The 21,570-nt window shown below is 37.8% G+C and overlaps 1 protein-coding gene across 2 annotated transcripts; it reads left to right on the top strand.

Annotated features, from left to right (window-relative positions):
* Nucleotides 1-5,002: 5,002 nt before the first annotated feature.
* On the top strand, nucleotides 5,003-8,660 carry LOC126828057 (isatin hydrolase-like). 2 transcript variants are annotated; one of them, XM_056102404.1, is made up of 4 exons: nucleotides 5,003-5,083; nucleotides 5,510-5,657; nucleotides 6,434-6,633; nucleotides 7,210-8,659. In XM_056102404.1, the coding sequence occupies exons 3-4, from the start codon at nucleotides 6,449-6,451 to the stop codon at nucleotides 7,886-7,888; spliced, it is 864 nt and encodes a 287-aa protein (XP_055958379.1). In that variant the 5' UTR covers nucleotides 5,003-5,083; nucleotides 5,510-5,657; nucleotides 6,434-6,448; the 3' UTR covers nucleotides 7,889-8,659. The 2 variants fall into 2 exon arrangements, with proteins under 2 accessions (XP_055958379.1, XP_055958378.1); XM_056102403.1 differs by lacking the exon at nucleotides 5,510-5,657 and having other exon boundaries at nucleotides 5,009-5,083; nucleotides 7,210-8,660.
* The last annotated feature ends 12,910 nt before the right edge of the window (nucleotides 8,661-21,570 follow it).

Below are 21,570 nucleotides of genomic sequence, written 5' to 3'. Positions count from 1 at the left end.
GCGACTAATTTAATAAATCCCGATTTTAGCATTGATACCTGTTCTTGTATAGTAGGACGTGCAGTGTGTTATTGGGGAAATTTTCCAACTGTCCTCGTGACTACGACTGCATAGTGGCACTGCTGAAAAAACAACTGCCTCGTTGCTTTGTAGAAAAATATAAAGAAACAGTGGGACAATACTATGGTAGCTGATTGGTATCATGTCGTGATATCGTGTTATCCGGACAAAGTTTCCCTCATAGTACACTGTATAGCGTATGTCCGTCTTCATTAGCCCAGTCGGAGCAGAACGAAATGAAATGAAATAGAGCTTAACGTCCTACTGTTCTGCTCCGACTGGGCTAATGAAGACGAGCTTACGCCATACAGTTTGCTATGAGGGAAATTTTGCTCGGACAGCGGCGCTACGGCCTACTCTTATATCGAATTCCAACTGCCAAGGGGTCCTTTACGTGCACGCCAATGCATACACGGAACCTCAGGTTTTCGTCCCATCCGAACGACTAGACGCTGTCCTCGTCAAGTCCTCCTTGCTGCACCCAGACAAAGAGACATCACCCCGGAAAATCTCGATCAACTTTCTCGGCTAACACGGGTAGCGAACCCGCGACCTCCAGGCTAGCTAGCCGGCGTATTACTCACTTAACCACCGTGACTCCCGGAGCAGAACAGTAGGACGTTAAACCCCATTTCATTTTCCTACATGTTTGCACCAATCGGACTACTGAAGATAGGCATACGCTATGCAGAGTGATATGACGGAAATTTGCAATGGACCGTGGCATTTCTTCATCGAATTTCAACTATGAAGGATTCCTTTATGTGAACGCCAATGTTTACACAGGAGCTTGTTAGGGTTTTTTTTTCCCATCTAAACAACTAGACGCTATTCTTTTCCGGGCCCTTTGTCCTGCAATACCGACAGGGAGAACCACGCTGAAAAATCCGGGGAAACTTTTTTGACCAACACCAGTATCATACTCCTCGCAGTGTTTTGTTTGATTAAAGTTAATCCCACTTAACACTGCTGTAATGGAAGCTAATTTCTGTTCCAAATTATGACTGGTCAATGGTCCGATTAACAACCAATAGCTAACTGTGTAACAATATCATTACGCTTTAAACAGAGCTCCAAATTGGACCAAACATGTTTACTGTAACGTTACGTCATGACTCACGATTTTATTACGCCCAATTAACCAGTGCATAGCAGAATATTACAGAAAAACTAATTGCGTGACAAAAGGGATACAATGTAAACAAGACTGTTTGGAGACGAATAATACTTTCACCGTTTTTATACGCCCACATTGAAATGTGGTCGTATATTGTCGTCGCCCTGGTCCGTCCGTCTGCCGGTCCGTCCGTCCGTCGGTCCTGCGTCCAAAATTGTTTGTGGACGCTCTAGAGGCCAAAGTTAATATCCGATTGACTTTAAATTTATACACAGTGTTTAAGGTCATCATCCAACGAAAAATCGTATTGATTTTCAACGATTCCCAATAATTACTGCCAGGGTTATGGCCCTTGATCACTTTGAAAAATCTTGTGGATGCTTTATGACCATAGTTATCATCTGATTGATTTTATATTTATACACCGTGTGTACGCCTATCTATAATCGTTTTGATTGACTTTGGCTTAATACACAGAGTTTAAGGTCTTGAAATGAACAAGTATATTGATTTTCAAGGGTTTTATAACTTAAACAACTAAATCCTTGATATTCAATGTTTTGTATACTAAACGTTAGCAAGGGCCAAACAAATTCTAATGATTTTCTGATAATTACTTAATGAGTTGTTACTCTAAAATCAGACTTTAGTGTATTATAAATGTTTCATTACCGACAAAAGTAAAACTATGAGACAACTCTTGATGACTGCCCGGACGATTTAGCTGCTGTGGGCGTATGTTTCGTTGCCTGGCAACCTATCTTTAATACCTTAAATCACTGTCCAAAGTGTGAGGGAAGATCCCAGATTAAATGAAGGGCTGTCATGTTGCTGTACTTGGGATAGATTAAATTGAACGGGAAGAATAGACACAGACCCTCAAAAACTCAAGTATCAGACGCCAATCCAGCAATGGCCAGAGAGGGATTTCTCGGTCCATTGCTTCAGGAATATGCACCAGGATCAGTGTACATAATCATGGTATTTACAGGAATATGGTCGATAACCTGACATCACGACGTTTTAACCCGACAATACGACACATTTACTCGACATTGCGTCAGTCACGACTACTACTACTACCATGTTCCTCAAGCAACGACTGCGAGTTTCACAACATCTGGCCGTTGCTTGTTTACTTCACAATTATTCTCGAACTTATAGCTAAGTTATCTACAGACACGTGAGCAGTAGCATCCAATCAGAGGTTGTGACATCGCGACCTCCACGGAAACCTTGACATTGAATGAACCTTGAACTTTGCAACTCGGTTATCACAGGTAGACATTTTAGCTTGAAAGCGCGAGACTTGGTATTCGCGACGATCACAAGTTGGGCTTGCACGATAACCAATCGAAATTAGTGCCGCAATATGCAGGGTATTACGTGAAGGCCTTGATAAGATGTACGTAGTTAAAGCGAGATCAAGCCTTCTATTGAAGATGTACTACTACTAACTATAAACGTCTATCTCAGTGGCTTGTTATTATACATCTTCAATAGAAGGCTTGACTTCTCTTAACTCCGTACATCTTATCAAGGCCTAATTTCGATTGGTCTAGAACCCAGCTCTAGACATCTCATATTCTTCGATAGAAAATATCATCGCGAATACCATGTCTCGCACTTTATTTTACCTGAAATGATTACCAGTGATATTCGAGTTGCAAAATTCACTGTTCGCTCAATGTAAAGATTGTTGGAACTTTTCCACTTAAGCCTCATCTTTCCGTTAACATTATGCAATGGATCACTTCACATCTTAGTTCAAACCTTTCTAATTTACCTTTCTGTTCTTCTATTATGGTAGTAAATTGGCTTGTCTATGGTTTTCCGGTTTGTTTGGGGTTGTTTTTTTTTTGGGGGGGGGGGGTATAAAAGGTTAAATATAAAAAGGTCGTGAACTATCAGAAAAGTTTCAACGTCTCTAAACGTATGTACATGTATTCCTTTATGACATTGTGTTTGTATCACGACCTCTGTTTGGACAACGTTATAGTTCACGTGTCTGCGGTAAAGGGAAATAATGTACCTAAAAGATCGGGAATTTCAGATAAATCTGGTAACGGCTAAATGTTATAATACTGGTCGTCGTTGCTATAGGATTATGGTTATTACATGGGCTTGTTTCATTGTAATTTACCCTTTAATTTAATACCAAATATATTTACACATGAACGGTCATTAAAGGTCTAACAATGTTATTGGTGTTCAAACAACAAAATAATTACTAACTGTAGCCTATCTGATAGCGACTTACATGTAGATTTACTGGGGATATGACAAATAATAATAAGCTGATAAACATAAATACACAACTATATAATCCATTACAGCTGTACAACTTTCTGTCAACGGGGACCCTTCTTTACTAGATTAATATCGGCTTAAATAGCGGTATAATAATTTGGACAGCGAAATTGTGATCATGCTTGATAAAATGCATTTTATTTGTCTTATCGGCATCTAATAAATCGATTAGTAAGGGAGATAGGTTCAGGGTGTTTCGAAAATCGCGTACAAAATTTCTACTATGTTAGATGAGTGGACAGCGGTGCCCGATACTCTGAACCTTGATTCTTAAGTTGCGGGTCCGACGGGGGTGGCAGGTCCGACAAAACGTCGAAATTTCCAGTTCTTAAGGGAGAAAGGAGGCGTCGGGGGTCTTCTTAAGCAGTGTTTTTGGCGACATCTGAAGTTGGTCTACTTATGCAAGAAAGTTGATTGTTGTACGCAAAAGTCAAATTAAACTCGAAATTTCAACGTTTTTTCCACTCATCTAGCATAGTAGAAATTTTGTACGCGATTTTCGAAACAAACTGAACCTAGCTCCCTTACTAGATATGATTCATTATATTTAAAATTCATTCAGATATATAGTGTAAACCAGGTCAGATGTATTTTTATTGGCTAATTCTATTCTTGTCCTAGGATACGTTTCACCAAGGGTACAGGTGTCCATAAATAAATGAAATGAGCTGCTCCGACTGGGATAATGAAGACGGGCATACGCCATTCAGTGTGCTATAAGGGAAATTTTGCCCGGGCAGCGGCACTATGGACTACTCTTATATCGAATTCCAACTGCCAGGGGACCATTTACTTGCACGCCAAGGAGAAACCACGCCGGAAAATCCCGATCGAACACGCGAGCTCCAGGCTAGTGAGCCAGCGTCTTACCCATTTAGTCACCGTGACTCCACGGGTGTCCATAAACTCGCATTCTCTTTAGAAAAAAAAAGCCACCAGCTGACAAAGGAGTAAACCATGCATTTCTAGCCACTTGGCACGTTAAATCGAGCTTAATTCTGTTGGCAACTACTTACACCCAGGTACAAAATTATGTGTAAATCGGGCGTTACTCTACTTAACCCTAAAGCCCCCATCACACCAAACAAGTTCTCAAAAACGGCCTACTCCAACCTAGAAAATCATAAAACGGGTTATGATCGGAAGGGAATGTGTAAATAATCTCTATAATACGATCCTAGTTATTTCATAAACTGTCCTCAATACGTCCATCTGGTCTGTACCCCGTCTACATAGACTTTATATCATGTTCAGATCGGGTAATTTTGTCATTTCCAAACGTCCAAGCCGGTCTGTAGTCACGTTTGATATTCGGTAACTGATGAAATGCTCGTCGCTGCAAATGTAATCAGTCTCTCATGGGTAATTTTTTTTATTTGACCTAATAATTATATCACACGATCTTATAATGGTCTATGTTGACAGTATCCGATCGCATAGCTGAACAGTGTCTAGTCCGTCGGTATGGACGAAAATCCGAGGTCCCGTGGACACTTTAGTATGTGCATACTAAACAAACAAAGAAGTACTTGTACTTTATCTATATATATATATATATTCATATACTACATGTATACAGACCTAATTTTAGATCAGGTAAGTCTTTAAAAAACGTTTAATATTTTATTTAAAATGTACACTAATTCGAGAGTTTTGATATTTTGAAAGTGCTAAAACTAAAATCAAAGAGTCGTATTATCGAACTCTGATTGGAACTAATAAGTGTTCAAATCACCGTTTAGAGTAACGTTTGTATTATGCAAGGCCGGTTATGGTTAAACAATATTTAGATAGTTCAAATGTTTATTCACTCGAAGGGGCAGTTTTGCGGCTAGATAAGCAGTATAACTTTAAATGCCATGACACAAAAAGCATATTGGTCGGCAACTAAACGGTTTTCAATAAACAGACAACGCAAATTTAAATATTGGGTTTTTTAAAGGCTTTCCCTCTCCCCTAAAACCCATATAGGCTTACACCTATATTTTGATTATGTTAGCTATAAACAGTAATAATTTACAGGGATTCAGCACACTTCAATTTAACAGTTTACCAATTTCGTTTTGGAGACCTTCACCTGTGAAACCTGAATACACGCATTTTGGTTTTAACGTTATTTATAACTAATCAGGCAAACAAGAAATAATTATCACCAACTGAATAGCCTTACGTAAGTAATTTAAAACATGTCACAATCTTGATGTGTAAGTTATGTCCCACATACAGATTCGAAATGATATGGAATTTCATAGCACGTCAGCTCCAACCGGGATATATTACGGCAAACGTACAATATGCACTAGTTTGGTTGTAGACTGTAAATAAACAATATTAGCTCTCACAAAATATGAGCAACATAGGGTTCCTTTGTAAACTATAATTATATGTTTATATATTATCATATGGTAAGCTAAATCTCTATGGTCTTTAGGCGTCGAGGTTTACATTATGAAGAAAGCGTTAGGTTAAATAAATAGCCTAATATGTATTGTCTTTTACGCCACGGTGGCTCAGTGAGTAAGATGTTGGCTCGCTAATCTGGAAAACTTGTGTTCGATCCCGGTGTTTGTCGAGAAGTTCAACGGAATTTGAAATAAGAGTAGCTGGAACTCCGCTGTCCGGTTAAAATTCCTTCCATTGCACACTATAGGCCTATATGACTTATGTCCATCTCATTTCATCTGAACTGTTTGCTGTCATGGAGGTCCTCGGGTGAGCGTTCAGTCATAAGCGTTTACGTTTCGTTATCCACTGTAAGTAATTCACGAAGAGTTACATGTATATTTCCTTCCTGTTAGAATTGTCGATTACGGATGTCAGAGTAGAGCTGACGTAGATACCCTGCCATCAAAACGAGGAACGCACAAACTGTTAAATGCTATGTCCCACTATTATCTCTTTTGTTATAGTTATTGAATTATTTTTCATTAACATCTTTTTATACAGTCACCCCGAAAGAGGATGCAGACCACTGGTGTTATTGTATTGTGCATATTAATGGTGGTAAATATAATAAGAACCATTCATGGTGAAAAGATTCGGGTGGTTGACCTGACGTTTACTTTGACTACATCAACCATCTATTGGCCAGGCAATCACGATTTTAATTTTACCATTCTGTATAGAGGACAATCGGGTAGCTATTGGTAAGTCTTAAGAGAGAAGTTCCCTCATTTCACAAGGAATCCGTTGATAACAAGCCGTTGTCATGCAAGATACGCGAACATTTTGCAAGAGATGGACAGAAAATAAGCAAAAAAAAAAGCGGTTTTTCATACAATCAGGGGCCATAATCCAGAAAGTTAGGGTCCGATACGTGCAAGTATTGAAAGGAGCCCTTTGGGGTATAAACACATATATTAAGTTTCATTAAAATCGGATGAAATTATCATCGAAAGGAACCGACGGACGGACAGGCGGACGGGGCAAGGACAACATACCTCCACTAGAAAATGTGTGCGTATTAAATGTTTAGTGACGGGTGTCATACACGAGTCAGTACATGCTTTTACTCTTTTCCGAACACTTGACATTACTTCATGTTTGACAAGTTGGCAAATAGCTAACAAACCTTTGCTTGTAAAAGTATACACATAAAACACAAAATACATTAAGGTGTCTGGACATGATTGCTAAATTTGATTAATAGGATAAGGAATTTGACTGTTGGCGAGAATCCAGGGAAGATCATATAATTAAAACATACATTTCGTTATTTTTAGGTATGAAAGTAATTATTTTTCGACTCCCGAGCATGGTGGAACACATTTAGATGCACCGGCTCATTTTTATAAAGGTAAATGGCGAACACACGAGATTCCAGTTGAAAGACTTATTGGTCCTGGTGTTATTATTGACGTCACATCAAAGGCGACAGCTGACCACGATTATAGGGTACAGATTTCTGATTTACAGGCTTGGGAATCCAAATATGGAAATATACCGCAAGGAGCAATTGTATTGATGAATTCTGGTTGGGCGAAAAGATATCCAATCAAAAAAGAGGTTTTCGGTACTCTGAATATATCGAACCCGACATATTTCCATTTCCCGGCATTTCATGAAGGAACTGTTGAATGGCTTATTACCAACAGAAATATAAGCATGGTGGGTGTGGATACTCCATCCGTCGATTATGGCCAATCCAAAACATTTCCAGTTCATCAGGTACTAGGAAAACATAACGTTCCTGGTCTCGAAAATATCGGATATTTGGATAGCATTCCTGAAAAGGGTGCAACTATATTTATTGGAATAATCAAGTTATTTGATGGTAGTGGCGGACCAGTTCGTATTATTGCAACATATGACGCCGATGCATCATCAGCGAACGTCATTGGCTGTATCAATATTATAAGACTTTTCTCCATTTTTACCTCATTCTTTATCTTTGGATACTAGCTCGAATACTAATTGGATACTTTTCTTCTTAATAGAGCCATTGTGCACCAGAAGGACAACAATTATTTTACTTATTAACATTTAACTAAAACAGGGGCTGAAATGTGTTCTTTAGATAATAATTTAGCCAATTAAAACTTAACTTAAATGACACCTTTAGCCTCAATGGATAGAAATGGGTTATTCTTCAGCAGCTGGCTGATGTGTCAAAGACAGTATAAATGGCAATGTTACATCAGTAGAAAATGATTTAAAATTCAGATGACATATAAAATAATCCCTTACTTTTCATTTGCTGTCTTCAAAACAAGATGTCTAACAGTATGTTTATCATTCTGTTCATTGACAAAGTCCCAATTTTATTACACTAATTTCTCACTTTGTAAGAAGCAAATGAACAGTTATTCAAATATCAGTTGAGAAATTGAGTGCAAGTTTTAACCTTAATGATGCATTATGTAAGATTTAGTTAAAGAGCTGACCATCATTGCTACATGTGTGTATGTTAAAGTTAAAAAATGAATGTATTGAAAAATTCAGTCAAATTACTTTATTCTGAGCGAACTAATAAGTCTTTGAAGCTTTGACAATATAATCTCAAATGTTATGTACCATTCTACGATAATAAACAAAGCCTCAATTATCTATTTTTTAAATTAAATGGCGATTAGTTTTTAGTCGTTTAAAATCAGGGACATCCGATGTCCTAGAGAGTTGATTAAGGGCTTGTCATGTGAATAAATCCCTAATTTAATAATTTATATAGCATTTGAAGCCAAAGGAAAGATTTAACTCTCATATCACCGTTAAGGGCGTTAAATGTTCGTTGTTGACAGATGTTTTCGAATTTGGTGTGAAACATCAGGGCCACGAGTGGACAACCGATATCGATATTAAGCGTTCCGCGACCTACCGTTGCAGAGTTATGTCCCATATATAGGGGCCATAGTTTCAAATTTGGCGTGGGGCACTGGGGTCATGGGAGGGAGTAGGAACCCTGTGAACCCTGTGCATATTCCACGTTCCGGGGTTAAACATACACACATACCCTCCATTTTTGAAACTCTTGTGAACGAGATGTGACGCATTGAGGTCATGATATGACGAACCCTATCGATATTCAACTTTCCGTGACCACTCGTTTCGGAATTAACCCCCACCCCGAACTCCCCTCGTTTCCAAGAAAATTGTGAAAGGGCCTTGCAGACGAGTTCTGATCTAATATGTGTCAGATACACACATATCAATTGGCACATTTATTTATTTATCCGCCCAAAATCGATTCTTCGATGATCTTGAAAAGTTATATAACACATACTCCATGTTGAGTGCAGATTGCTCCATTGAATAGATTGTAATCAGCACTTTAAAAAAAGTGCCACCGGTTATGCGGTGGTACATGTCCAAGAAAAGTTGCACATCGAAGGACGATTACCCAGCTATTTCGATACGAACGACTTTACTCTTTGAACTAGGAACTGGTTGCATACGCTTGGTAGTCTTTTTTTCTTGTGGCGACGCCCTTCAAAAAAGTCCAAGGATTCGCCAATTCGAGTACGATCGAGTTGAAACTTAATCGGACAACATTGTGAATCGATTGACGACTTTAATTTTTGATATGGCGTCTTGTTCGGTTCCTTGTTCATATTGTCACCTCGTGCTAGTTTTGAAAAAAAAAGTTATCATTTTACCAAAATACTGAATACACGTTGATCACATTATCCGAAGCAGTATTATAATTGTAACTTCCGTATAGAAGTATAAATAACTTTATTAGGTCTCCACTCAGTAATGTGGTATAAACGATATAGGGGACTTTAAAACTTTTGTTAACTTTTAATTTCTTTAAATGATGTGGAGTCATGGTGGAGTAAAACACTGGCTCACTAACCAGTTAAAGTTGGAGGAAACAGTTCAACGGAATTTCCAGCGGGGTTACCTTTGGCAGTGGTGCAGGACGGACGGTCTGTCACAGAAGAGTCACTCGTAAAAGAACCTTTGGCAGTTAGAATTCGAAATAAGAGTGGGCCGTAGTGCCACTTTGCGAGCAAGATTTCCCACATATCACATTGTATGGCGTTTGCCTGTCTCAATTAGCCAAGTTGGTGCAAAACAGTGGGACGTCAAACCCGATTTCTTTCTCGCTTTAAATGATGAATGAAACTTACACGTGAGTGTTTTATCCTTGATTAACATCTGAAATATAAAAGACTGTGATATAGAAACGTCTTAAATTAATCAAGCGGTGTTTTCCACCAATGTGGCAGTTGATTAATAGTTATGATGCATTATGAATGCGCCAACCAAAACACACTCACAATAGAGTTAATTCACGTCTTCTGTTTTGTGTCAGGTAGGATTAAATATTGAACTTTAGTTAGGTGTGGAGGAAATTGAATAAATAACACTAATCAACCCTTATTTTCAGAAAATATATGATATTATTTGTTCAGTTTTGAGGTTGTGATTCACGAATGCTACGGTCCGCTAAAAGTGCAAGTGGTAGAATATCAGCGACTGTTCATGGTCAACAACATTACTTATTTAATATTACTTACACCGTATTACGGTACGAGAAATATAATAACCAACTGGTCACATATATTGATAATTCATAATACTCCTTGTCAACCAACAAGCTGCTAGAACTTGTAGATGTTAATGAAATTTGGGTTTACATTTTATTTTTCTACTCCAACAAGGCTAATGAAGACGGGCGTACTCCATGAATTGTGCTTTGGGGAACATTTTGTCGGGAGAGCAATTGAATTCCAACCGTCAAGAGTTATTTTACGCGCAAATCAAGGTGTAAGCGGGTCCTCGTTTTTTCAGCCCACCCTAACGACAACACGACCCTCGATCAGTGTACAAGAATAAATGCATGAATAATCTCTTGTCAGGAAAATTTCCAAATCTTCTGTTAGGTGAATATTTTGACAGAGTTCGATGATTTATATTTCTACTACCCGACCGTGTGTCTACCACACCTTTCAGAATATAATTACTCTATTCTAATTGAGGTAGAATGTTTAATCCGGATTTAGATGTTCATTATGGGTTTCGAGATGTAAATAGGTTTAAAGTTATGATAAGAATGAGGGTGAGGGCTAGGGGCTAACCCTAACCCTATCCCACAATCTCGCCAACAATCACGTTTCCTAACCCTATTTACATCTCGTGACCTATGACGAAAACTGCAATCGGTCTTGGCTTTTATCTTTTATCGTTCATTATGGTTATGATTTGACTGAGTTCGATGATAAGTATTTTCTGTTTAGGCTGCTTCTACTTGGCGTAGAATGTTCAAACTTGGTCTAGATGCGTATTTCATTCTTTACAGGCTAAGTAGAGAAAAACAATTTGATTGGCCGAGAGCTTAGAGCGCAATTACCCTGTTTCTAAATCAGGAGGACGTGGTTGGGGTGGGGTTTCGGGGGGGGGGGGGGTCATAGTGACACTGCATTATGACTAGGTTATGCTACGAGTGCTAGATGCCTTAGAAAGTTAGATGTTCAAACATTCTCACCATAAACAGGACATTGTGCCCAATAGACCAATATAACAATCGCTTCTATATGACACCGCGTATAAAAGGTCTTGGGAGGCGGACATCATATCTATTAATAATGATGTGAATTAATCTTTCTTTAGATTATTAGAAAATGATTGAGTCGGAGGCAGCATCTTTTCTACTATTGGTCTTTCTAGAACTTTGCATGATTATCTACTACCATGGAGAAAATACACAAATTGTCGACCTAACATTTACTCTGAATACATCCACCAGGGAACCCGGATTTTAAATTTACCATTCTTAACAGACAAGAGGTTGACAATTATTGGTAAGTAGTGTGCATAATGTGTGACACTACGGGGACAGATGTGACTATTCTGGTTACAGATTCGGCACTAACTTTGACTTCACGTTGTGTATATGATCAATTAATTCTGGAACACTTTGTTGGTTAACTATGTTTTAATATCTTTTAAAGATACATTACGGGAGATTCGATAACGAGTTGGCAGTTTTCACTATAATAATTAAAAACTAGATAACGTAAAGGCAATTTTCTGAAAATTTCATTTAAATTGATCCACTATGAACCGAGAACTAAGCGAATAAAATCTCTGCCTAGCCTCGGTCATCATTACTAAAGTCAGTACGTTAAACAGCATAATCGAGAAGGAAAGTTATGCAGTAAATCGGATCACAATCCACTTAAGATCGCAGGCTAGCGATGCCATCTAGAGTTGATTATGGTCTGGATAAGTTAATTGATGTCTAATTAATAATTTAGATAACATTTCAGGTCTAAAGAAAGACCTGCAATAGGCAGATTTAGCTCTTGCATAATGTATGTTTAACAGCCATAATACAACAGGAAACTACACACACAGCTATGACATCAAATATAAGCTAAATATAAGTTCTCTATCCCCTAGCTTGTGTCATGTGGCGGTGTTTCCCAGCCTCTCAGCATAGGAGGCTGTGGGAACGTCCTTCTGAGAATACGAAATGATGTCTAAAGAATCTTAAACCCCGCACGTTCTTTATATAGAGGATACGTGCATGAGTCATGTACTGAACCCCGGAAAAAGGCCAACTACTTACTTTATCTGATTGGTCAGATGCGCAGAAGCTACCCTGAATTTCAACACGCATGGGAGTGCCATATTTCGATTACCAGACTATGATGCCATTGCCCTATTTTAATTTACCAGACATATCCTTGTTAGCCTAGTTCTCGTTGTCACTGGTTCTAGCTAACGCCTTCAATACATTATATACCAGAGCATCTTTTACAGAACTTAAACAACCTCTACGGTATATAGGACCTATAGTATTACAAATTTTGGTATGTTACGATTCCTTTGTGTTCCACAAAACACAATTATTTTATGCAGAGGACCACACAGATGGTAGTCATAACCAGAATACCGGCGTCTTTCGAGAAGCCATGTTCCCACTTGTTACATGCGACCCTTGTCCGGTTGTAAAAGAAAGGCGTTCCTAGTCGTTAGGATGGGGCGAAAGACCAGCGAGGTTACATTGTCATATTCGTTCTCATCTATGATTTAAAGCCAAGTCGCCAAAGATAGAAAGTTTCTAGCTGGTGGATTAGACTCTTAAATTTTAGTTTATTATGTGAATATTGTTATACAACAGATTTTGCTCTAACAGATTAAAGTTAATTGTTTATTTTTATGTATGAGGATAATTATTTTTCAACTGCAGAACATGGTGGAAGATATTTAGATGCACCGGCTCATTTTTAAAAGGTACGTGACGAACCCACGAGATTCCAGTTGAAAGACTAGTCGGCCCCGGTATTATTTTGACGTTACATCATAAGGCGACAGCTGACCACAATTATACGGTACAGATTTCGTATATAGAGGTTTGGGAATCCAAATATGGAAATAACATACCGCAAGGAGCAATTGTATTGACGAATTCTCGTTGGACAAAACGGTATCCTAATAAGAATCAAGTGTTCAATTCACGAAATTTCACAAATCCCGAGACCTTTTATTTTCAAGCATTTCAAGAAGAGGCTGTTGAATGGCTTATTTAACACAGAAATACAACACTTTTATTGCCATAGGTATCATTAATGTTGTTCTATTGCTATTAATATTCAGGTTTTGTAGACTCCTATCCCAAACAGGTATATATGATGTTAAGGAAGCTCGACACTGCAGGTAGGGTAACCTGGGCAACTAGGATTAGGCTACTATTGAGCTCAATCGGTTTCGCATATGTTTGGTTCATGGATGAAGTTGGTGATCATAAGATCTTTCTAGAAATTTTGAAACAAAGATTAATTGATATTAACATACAGGAATGGTCAACCAGAATTCAAAACAGTGAAAGTCTAAACGATTATTGTATATATAAAACTAATCTAAGCCAAGAATTATACTTGACAGCTAACATAAATCAAAACGTTAAAAGAAATATTACAAAATTACGTCTTAATTTGTTTCCATTAGCCTACAACCTGTTTAGACGTAACCAAAGCAATAGTCCTATTTGTACATTATGTAACTGTAGTATTATCGAAGACTTGTTTCATCTTATTCTTGAGTGTAACCATTATAATCATTTACGATCAATTTATATACCATCAGCTATGTAACAGTTACGATATAAATACACTTGTTTCGTTATCCTGTTATCTAAATAAAGCTATGCATATTAGACAATTTAATTTTACATAGTGAAACTGTAGGCTGTGTTTGATAAATCAGATATTATTAAAATAATAAGCAAGCTGTATATTGTAAATAGAATAATAATTTATCATTGTTCAATATTATTATATTGCATTATATGTTTACCTCAAAACCAATTTATTAAACAATTTATCATATTAAAAACTATCCATCAATATATTATATACTAAATTCTGTATAATTACCTGAAAATTTATCACTATGTATACATGTATATGTTCTAATGTTATTTGTATCTATAGATCGTAAGATCTCCATACTGAATAAATATTATTATTATTATTATTATTATTATAGCATATCTCAGCTTGTCGGTACGGTTTTGCAATTAGGCCTTTGACAAACGGACGCTCTTGTCGGTGAGTAGCACTCAAAATAATTGCCGTTATTGCAAAAGAAAATATATTTTAATTATAATGGACCTGATTTTTTAAAGTAAAGATGATATCGAGATTTAAAGACTTATTGATACAGACATCTGAATGAAATGAACTGGGGTATAACGTCCTATTGTTCTGTGAGTTTTGTTATTATTTCCTACATTGTGCCCACATTGTGGCACCCTATAGCTGCAGTATTGAACCAACTTCTGATGACACAAAGCAAAAGCAAATTCTGGACTAAATTTCTTGTATACAAAGATCATATTTTTGCCTTACGTGCCAAAGAACTACTAATTTCTGCTTTGATTATGTTTGTTCCTTCAGGTATTCCAGCTGATCCGAAATAACCAAATAGAAATTACAGGCAACCCCAGATATCTGTTTTATGATCAACTAACAGAATGCCCGGCTTCGCTCGGGGGTCATAACCCCGAAACCGGAAGTGGTAGACTAACGCCACCTGGCCTATGTTACTCCCCGGTCCGAGCTAACCCTATACCCCAAATTTCAGACTCGGGGCAGACCTAGTGTAGCCGCCAACCCCGAACAGACAGACAGACAAACAGACAGACAAACGACAGTCACAAATATTAGTATAGATAGATAGATAAATAATTTTTGTAATTCATTTGCAATAAAATATATTTAAACTAATAATATTTTTATCTTATCCGTAAGCGATTGCCTCTAATTTCCGCACAAACTAATTATTGGAATAATAATATTGTACCCTGGTTAGTCCTGAAATGACATCGTTTGTGTCAAGTGAGGTTAAACCTCCCTCCCTCTCTCTCTCTCTCTCTCTCTCTCTCTATCCATGGTCAATGGATCCGCTCTTGGTAAGCATTGAGGTCAAGAGGAAATGAACCCTGTTGATTTTCAGCTTTTCGCTGCCACACTTAAACATGTATGTAAAAGGTGTGATAAAACAAAAGATGTTTTTCAAAATTCTCGAATAGTAGGCCTATAGGTTCATGCATCACTGCAAGAGTTTTGTTTACCTCGCGCAGTGATAATTGATAACACTTGCTTCATAGTTGCAACCATTAGTATCTCAAGCATAATTTCAGGTATTGCTAAAAGCTGGAGTCACTTTAATGAGTTATTAAGATATGCAAGAGTTGACTGAAAAGTTCTAAGCCTGAAAAGGATAGATCAATTGGGTTGAAACAAACCTTTGCCACCAACAAGAACAATAATAGAATGAATCATAGACGTAAGAACTGCAACTGTTATGTTATTATTGTCTTGGTATCAGACCATCTTGTGAACCTACCCATTGAAATCACCAGAAATGGACAAAACTGGTTATAGACCAGTCATCAAGTACTTACAAGTGAAAGGACTAACCCTAACATAGATATATGCCAACATGGTCTCCGGGTCCGTAACTAGCTCAGAGCAACGAAGAGGTGGGGGATGTTCTCAGGGGTGCTGTAAAATTGACGACGGACAATGTATATCTATGGTCGACAATATTTTCACCGGGAGGGGGGGACTTTCTGCAGAGGTGGCTTTGCCCCCCCCCCCTGCCGCCCACCCCCTAGTTACGGGCCTGATGGTCTTCACTTTAGGGGTGATGTCCCTTTATTTTACACAGTATTTAAGTGGTCTGTGGAATTAAAGCGTGTCCGTGAGAGCCTTGACGATGACCCGAGTCCTGGAAAGCCATTAACAGCAACCATCCAAGAAAACGTTGCCCGGGTTCATGACATGGAGATGGCTTGTCGACGATTGGCTACTCAACATATTGCCAGTGTTGTAGGTAACTCTCATGAGAGGGTTGATGGGGTTGAGCACATTATCGTCAACGAGTTAAGAATGACAAATGTTTCTGCAAGATGGGTGCCAACACTCTTGACTGTGGATCAGAAATGTGTCAGATTCATGACGTCCCGTGACTATCTACACCGTTTGCAAACAGATGCTGATAAATTTTTGGCCAGATTTGTAACCATGGATGAAACCCGTTTCCAAAAATGAAAAAAAGAACTAGTCGGTCGTCATTTTCCTGGTAATGATGACGTCAGTTCCGTTGTGAACGACTTTTTCTTCCTGACTTGTATCCAGGCCATGCAAAATCGTTGACAAAAGTGTGTACACTTCTAACGGAACTATACTATGTACAACAATAAATGGAAATCATCAACTTGTACAGGTCTTACACAGATAAGTGACCCACAGCCTCAATTATTTGTACTATATAAACTGGCCTGTTTTAGCAGCATGTTGTCACACGGATCAAAACAGCGTTTATGAGAAAAGTGTTCTCACGGGCTCGCTCGTGCACTGTAGGCAGCAAACAGTCGCCCAAAATAGACATTCACGTGACAATATTCATTCACTTATTTATCACTGAAGCCATGTAGAAGTTACGAACTAGATTAAAATTTTGGCTAAAACTCGGCGATTTAATTTCTAAGTTAGTTGATTGTAACCAATGACGTATATATTGTAACGTTTCTCGGTTCAGAGTCAACTCATGTAGATTCGCCAGTCGCGGCGCCAAGGGAAGGGGGGGCAAGGGTCCCCCTCCCATAAATCGGGTCTACCCTCTGTTTGCCCCCCCCCCCCAATAATTTAAGAAAGTAAAAAAAGTATTTGTGGTACGTTTCGGTAATCAATACCTTCTACGGTGAATAAATCCCACATCTCCACTCAGTCATAGACTTGCATGTTGTAGAGCATTTCCGACAGTCAGTTTTTCAAAATAGCCGCCACAAGGACTCGCTACTTCGACGCTCATAAGGGGAATTCGTTGAGGTTCGCAAGGACGTCCGTTAGACATTTTGTTCTATAGTCGGATAAACTAGTGACAAGGCGACGGACAGTATCTGATCAGATCTATTTATCTCGACGATCGGTGCCTGACTGAATACTGTCAGACAGCATTTCCGGCAGTCTATTTTTCAATATTTTAAGGTGGAGGTCCCCCATACCCTCCATAAGGACTCCCTACTTTGACGCTCGTGAGTGGGCTTCGTCGAGGTTCGCAAGTCCGTTCGTTTGACACTTTAAATCAACGATCAGTGCCTGAAATACTGCCAGGCTCCATTTCCGGCAACCTGGTTTTCGAAATTTTCTGGGGGAGCCCCCCCCCCCCCCCTAGTTGACGCTCGTGCCTTTGCCTCCTTAACCTTGGACTTTGACCCAGCTTTGCCCCTCCGACCACCGACGGATTGCGCCGCCACTGAGTTTCGCCCTTTTTCTATCTTTTAAACCCACTCACGCGGCAACGTACCGACACTGCAAGACTGTGAAAGTTACTTTTATTTAACCGTAAAACTCTGTTGTTAGTTGTCGCTTTAGTTAGTTTAGAAGTTACATTGTTCCTAGCTCTAAATATGCAGAAAACAAATTGAGACTGGAAATTAATTGAACGAAATGTATTTTACCTAGTCTCGATTAACCAGACGTGTATGATTAAAATAAAATTAAAATTGACTGTTTCAAGTTTCATAATTATTAAAAATATGAAAACGCGACACGATGCGTAAATTGTGCGTCTTACTTTCAAGAACAATAGCTATAGTATAAAATAGAAATTTCCAGATTCAAACATACGACACAACGACACAACACAACCATTTAGTGTTAATTCAAACTCAAAGGATATATTTAAACTTAATTAATCTAACATTTCACTAAAAGATCATTATTGAAGAACTTCCAATTTATTATGTAGTCATTTTCATGCCGGTTGTTTTTTAATAACAGAATTTTCCCGTCATATAACAGATCAAAGAAATTTTCGAGACACATTGTCACGTATAAACTTCTATTTTTAGATTATCTGACGCCTCAAATAGCCCAACCATATCAAAAAGCATGCAGTTCCACCTTGAAATGGGTTCAATTGATTTACGGTTTATTCTATAATTTATAACACAGTTTAGAGCGCAATGTGCAGGAGTCGCATTTTTGACTTCTAAGTAGATTATTATACGGAATTCCGGATGTAATGATTGACATTTGGACCACTGCTGGGGAACCGATTTGAAAATGCTTTCGTGTGCTCTGTTTTTGATGTGTATGATTTTTATATTTGTGATAATTATTTGAAACAAAATAGGATTATCATAAAGGATATTTAACATTATGAGTACGGCAAGCACTCTCTACATATTGCGTTTGTAAACCACGAAATTCCCCTTATTAGAAAGTTTTAACTGTCTATTGCATGTAAATGTTAAAAAAAAAATCAGGTCAAGGTAACTGATAAATACAGACAACCTCTCTCTCTCTCTCTCTCTCTCTCTCTCAGGGTTGCGCACGCGTAAAAAGGTTAAATTCAATCGTTAATTGTACGTACGTAAAAAAACGAAGAATCCCGACTGTGGAAATTAAGAATTCGTTTTTCAGAGCAAAATTTGAAACTTTGATGTGACCAAGAAACATAAATCATTTTGATGAAAAGATCTACCGCTGTAACGCTACTTGGGCGATCAACTTTTCCGCACAAACTGCACGCAGCGATCCATCTACGTCATACGTCATTATGATCACTGCCCCAAAGCCGTGTATAGATAAAGTTGCGACAAATGTGAAGCCAGAAATTTCATATGATGTCATGAAAATATGACGTCAAGTGTACAAAGACGCCATCTTGGGTCCCAAGTAATTGTACCTACTCACTATCTATTTTATGTTCTATCATACTGTTGTGTCAAAGTTGCCTGCCCCGACAGGGATGTGGATAGATATGTCATAGAATTCCGCGAAAAAGAGTCTATAGGAGATAAAACATACATTTTTTAAACGAAAAGTATAGCTAAACGTACTATTATTGTTATTATACAACACAAAGCGTACATTATTGTTATATTATAGCCTAATTAATAAGAAAATGAAATGAAAGATACATCAGATAAAAGCGCTATTAAATATTTTAACTTGCATACGCTTTTAAAAATCAGATTTTTTGTGCAGGCTAGTAGGCTAAAGTGAAAAATAAAAATATAAATAATAATTTATGAGATAAAACCATTTTGCCTTCTAGCCGGAAAAATAAGCGCCTGAAATTCCACGATTTTATGGCCTTGAGCCATTCCGAATTGTGTGTCATTAATTGTATCATCAATCTTTCGAAAATTGAAATTCATTTAAATTGACTGATGGATAAAACATTTAAAATTAGTGTAACTTAAAATCAGTGTAATTTAAATAAAAGGTGTCTAGCGCCACTCTGCTCTATGCGCGACATGTGTTTGTGGCATATGTTTCATCAATGTCAAGTGATACGAGATATCGCTCCCCGAAACTTTCTGTGTGTTTGAGGTAAGACGTTATCACTCCCCGCCTATGTGTAAATAATAATATTAATTTGTCGAATATATAAACCGCACAAATTTAACACACAAACACATGTTATTCCACAGGTAGACAGACATTGAAGGGGCCCAGTGAAGGAACGCAGTTAGTTTTGAGTTTGTCCGACTCCTTTGGGCATTTGCGCCCCATTTCCAATGAAAAGAATGAAGTTGTTCTGATGCTCAACCAGTATCAAAGATATAGCGTGTCTGAAATTTGTTACAAATTGCCTCGAGCATGTTCCACACATCTCAACATTTATCGGCTTTTTGTTCAATCTATTAAAGCATACATTCCTACAAAATGTTTTGTTTAGTCAAGTGAAACAAGAAAATTTAAAGGCTAAAAGGAAAACCTACGTACAACTCTATGAAATAAGATATTTTAATAATATGATTCATCCGAAAGGTACATACATGTATAATATCTACATTCAAGTTAAACCAACTGTTTCTATATATTTTTGAAGTTTTACGTCGAGCTGAATAAAGTATATGAATTGAATTATTGTCATAAAAACATCTATGGGTGGTTAACAGTGTGTACCCAGAATTTTTTACACGAAGTCTATTGCATCCGGGTATTTTAAGCATGTTAACAATATATTCATTTAAGAGAAACTATGTCATTTCGCGATGAACATAGCCTACAATTCATGTTCATTTGACGATCGACCTCCTATTTACAAGACTATGGATTATCCTAACTACAGTGTAAACATGGTTTAGAGACTCTATCTGAACTACAGGGTACATCATGTTTTAGAGACTATAGACAGGGTTGATTATGGATTATAGACTCTATCTGAACTACAGGGTACATCTAACTAAAGGGTACACCATGGTTTTGAACCCAATATTGAATTCAGTAACCGTAAAAACTTTATTACAAGCAATATCCACAAGGCCAGGCATCGCCATTTTGGTTTCTATTTTGACTGTCGTTTTATATTTACACCATCTGGACCATTCACAATTAGTTGGTTTTATTTTAAATAGACCCCAACAACCACCAAACCCATATATACGACATATTACAAGCCATACCCACCGAAAAAAAAAAGACGATGAATTAAAATTCAACCATTTTGGATTTCATTTTGCCGGCCACTTTGAATTTCTACCACCAAGAATTCTCTAAATTTATTTTGAAGATTATCGCTGCCCCTTTATTACCAAATTAATGTTTTGTTTTTTTTTCTTTTTAAGTGGTATTATATTATCAAATTTGGCAGTCATTTAGAAAGAAATGCGCGCCACCAAATGAAATGGGGTGTGTTAAGTTCGATTTTTCAGCACATTTTGCTTGCATAACCACTCTGTGTTTGAGGAATTTAAAAAGAAATTATTTATCCTTCCACCACTGAAAGACACCGATTACGAGATATCGCTCTCCGGTAATTCCTGAAGAACGTCAAATTGTATTATGTTAATCATGTCATTTTGCCATAGCCGATTTTGAGTATGATTTTGTCTGACATATTTCTCATTGAACCAAACTGCATTGATTTCTTTTGCAATGTGTTTAGGATAAATTGTAGCCCGTAAAACGTTATACCAAGAAAAAAATAAAACGTTTTGTTAAGTAAAGCTATATGACGCCATGACGTCATAGTTTGTATGGCGTCATAGTTGGGACCCATAATGGCGCCTGTAAATGAGTTGTCGTAACTTTCCCTATACAGGGCTTTGCACTGCCCCAGGTAGCCGCCATTTAAAACGCCCACGTGATCATTTTGGGGCGGGACTTATC

This window comes from Patella vulgata, chromosome 7, assembly GCF_932274485.2.
Source record: "Patella vulgata chromosome 7, xgPatVulg1.2, whole genome shotgun sequence".
In the NCBI taxonomy this organism is placed as follows: domain Eukaryota; kingdom Metazoa; phylum Mollusca; class Gastropoda; family Patellidae; genus Patella; species Patella vulgata.
The sequence above is the reverse complement of the archived record's forward strand: the minus strand, read 5'-3'. Positions and strand labels throughout refer to the sequence as shown.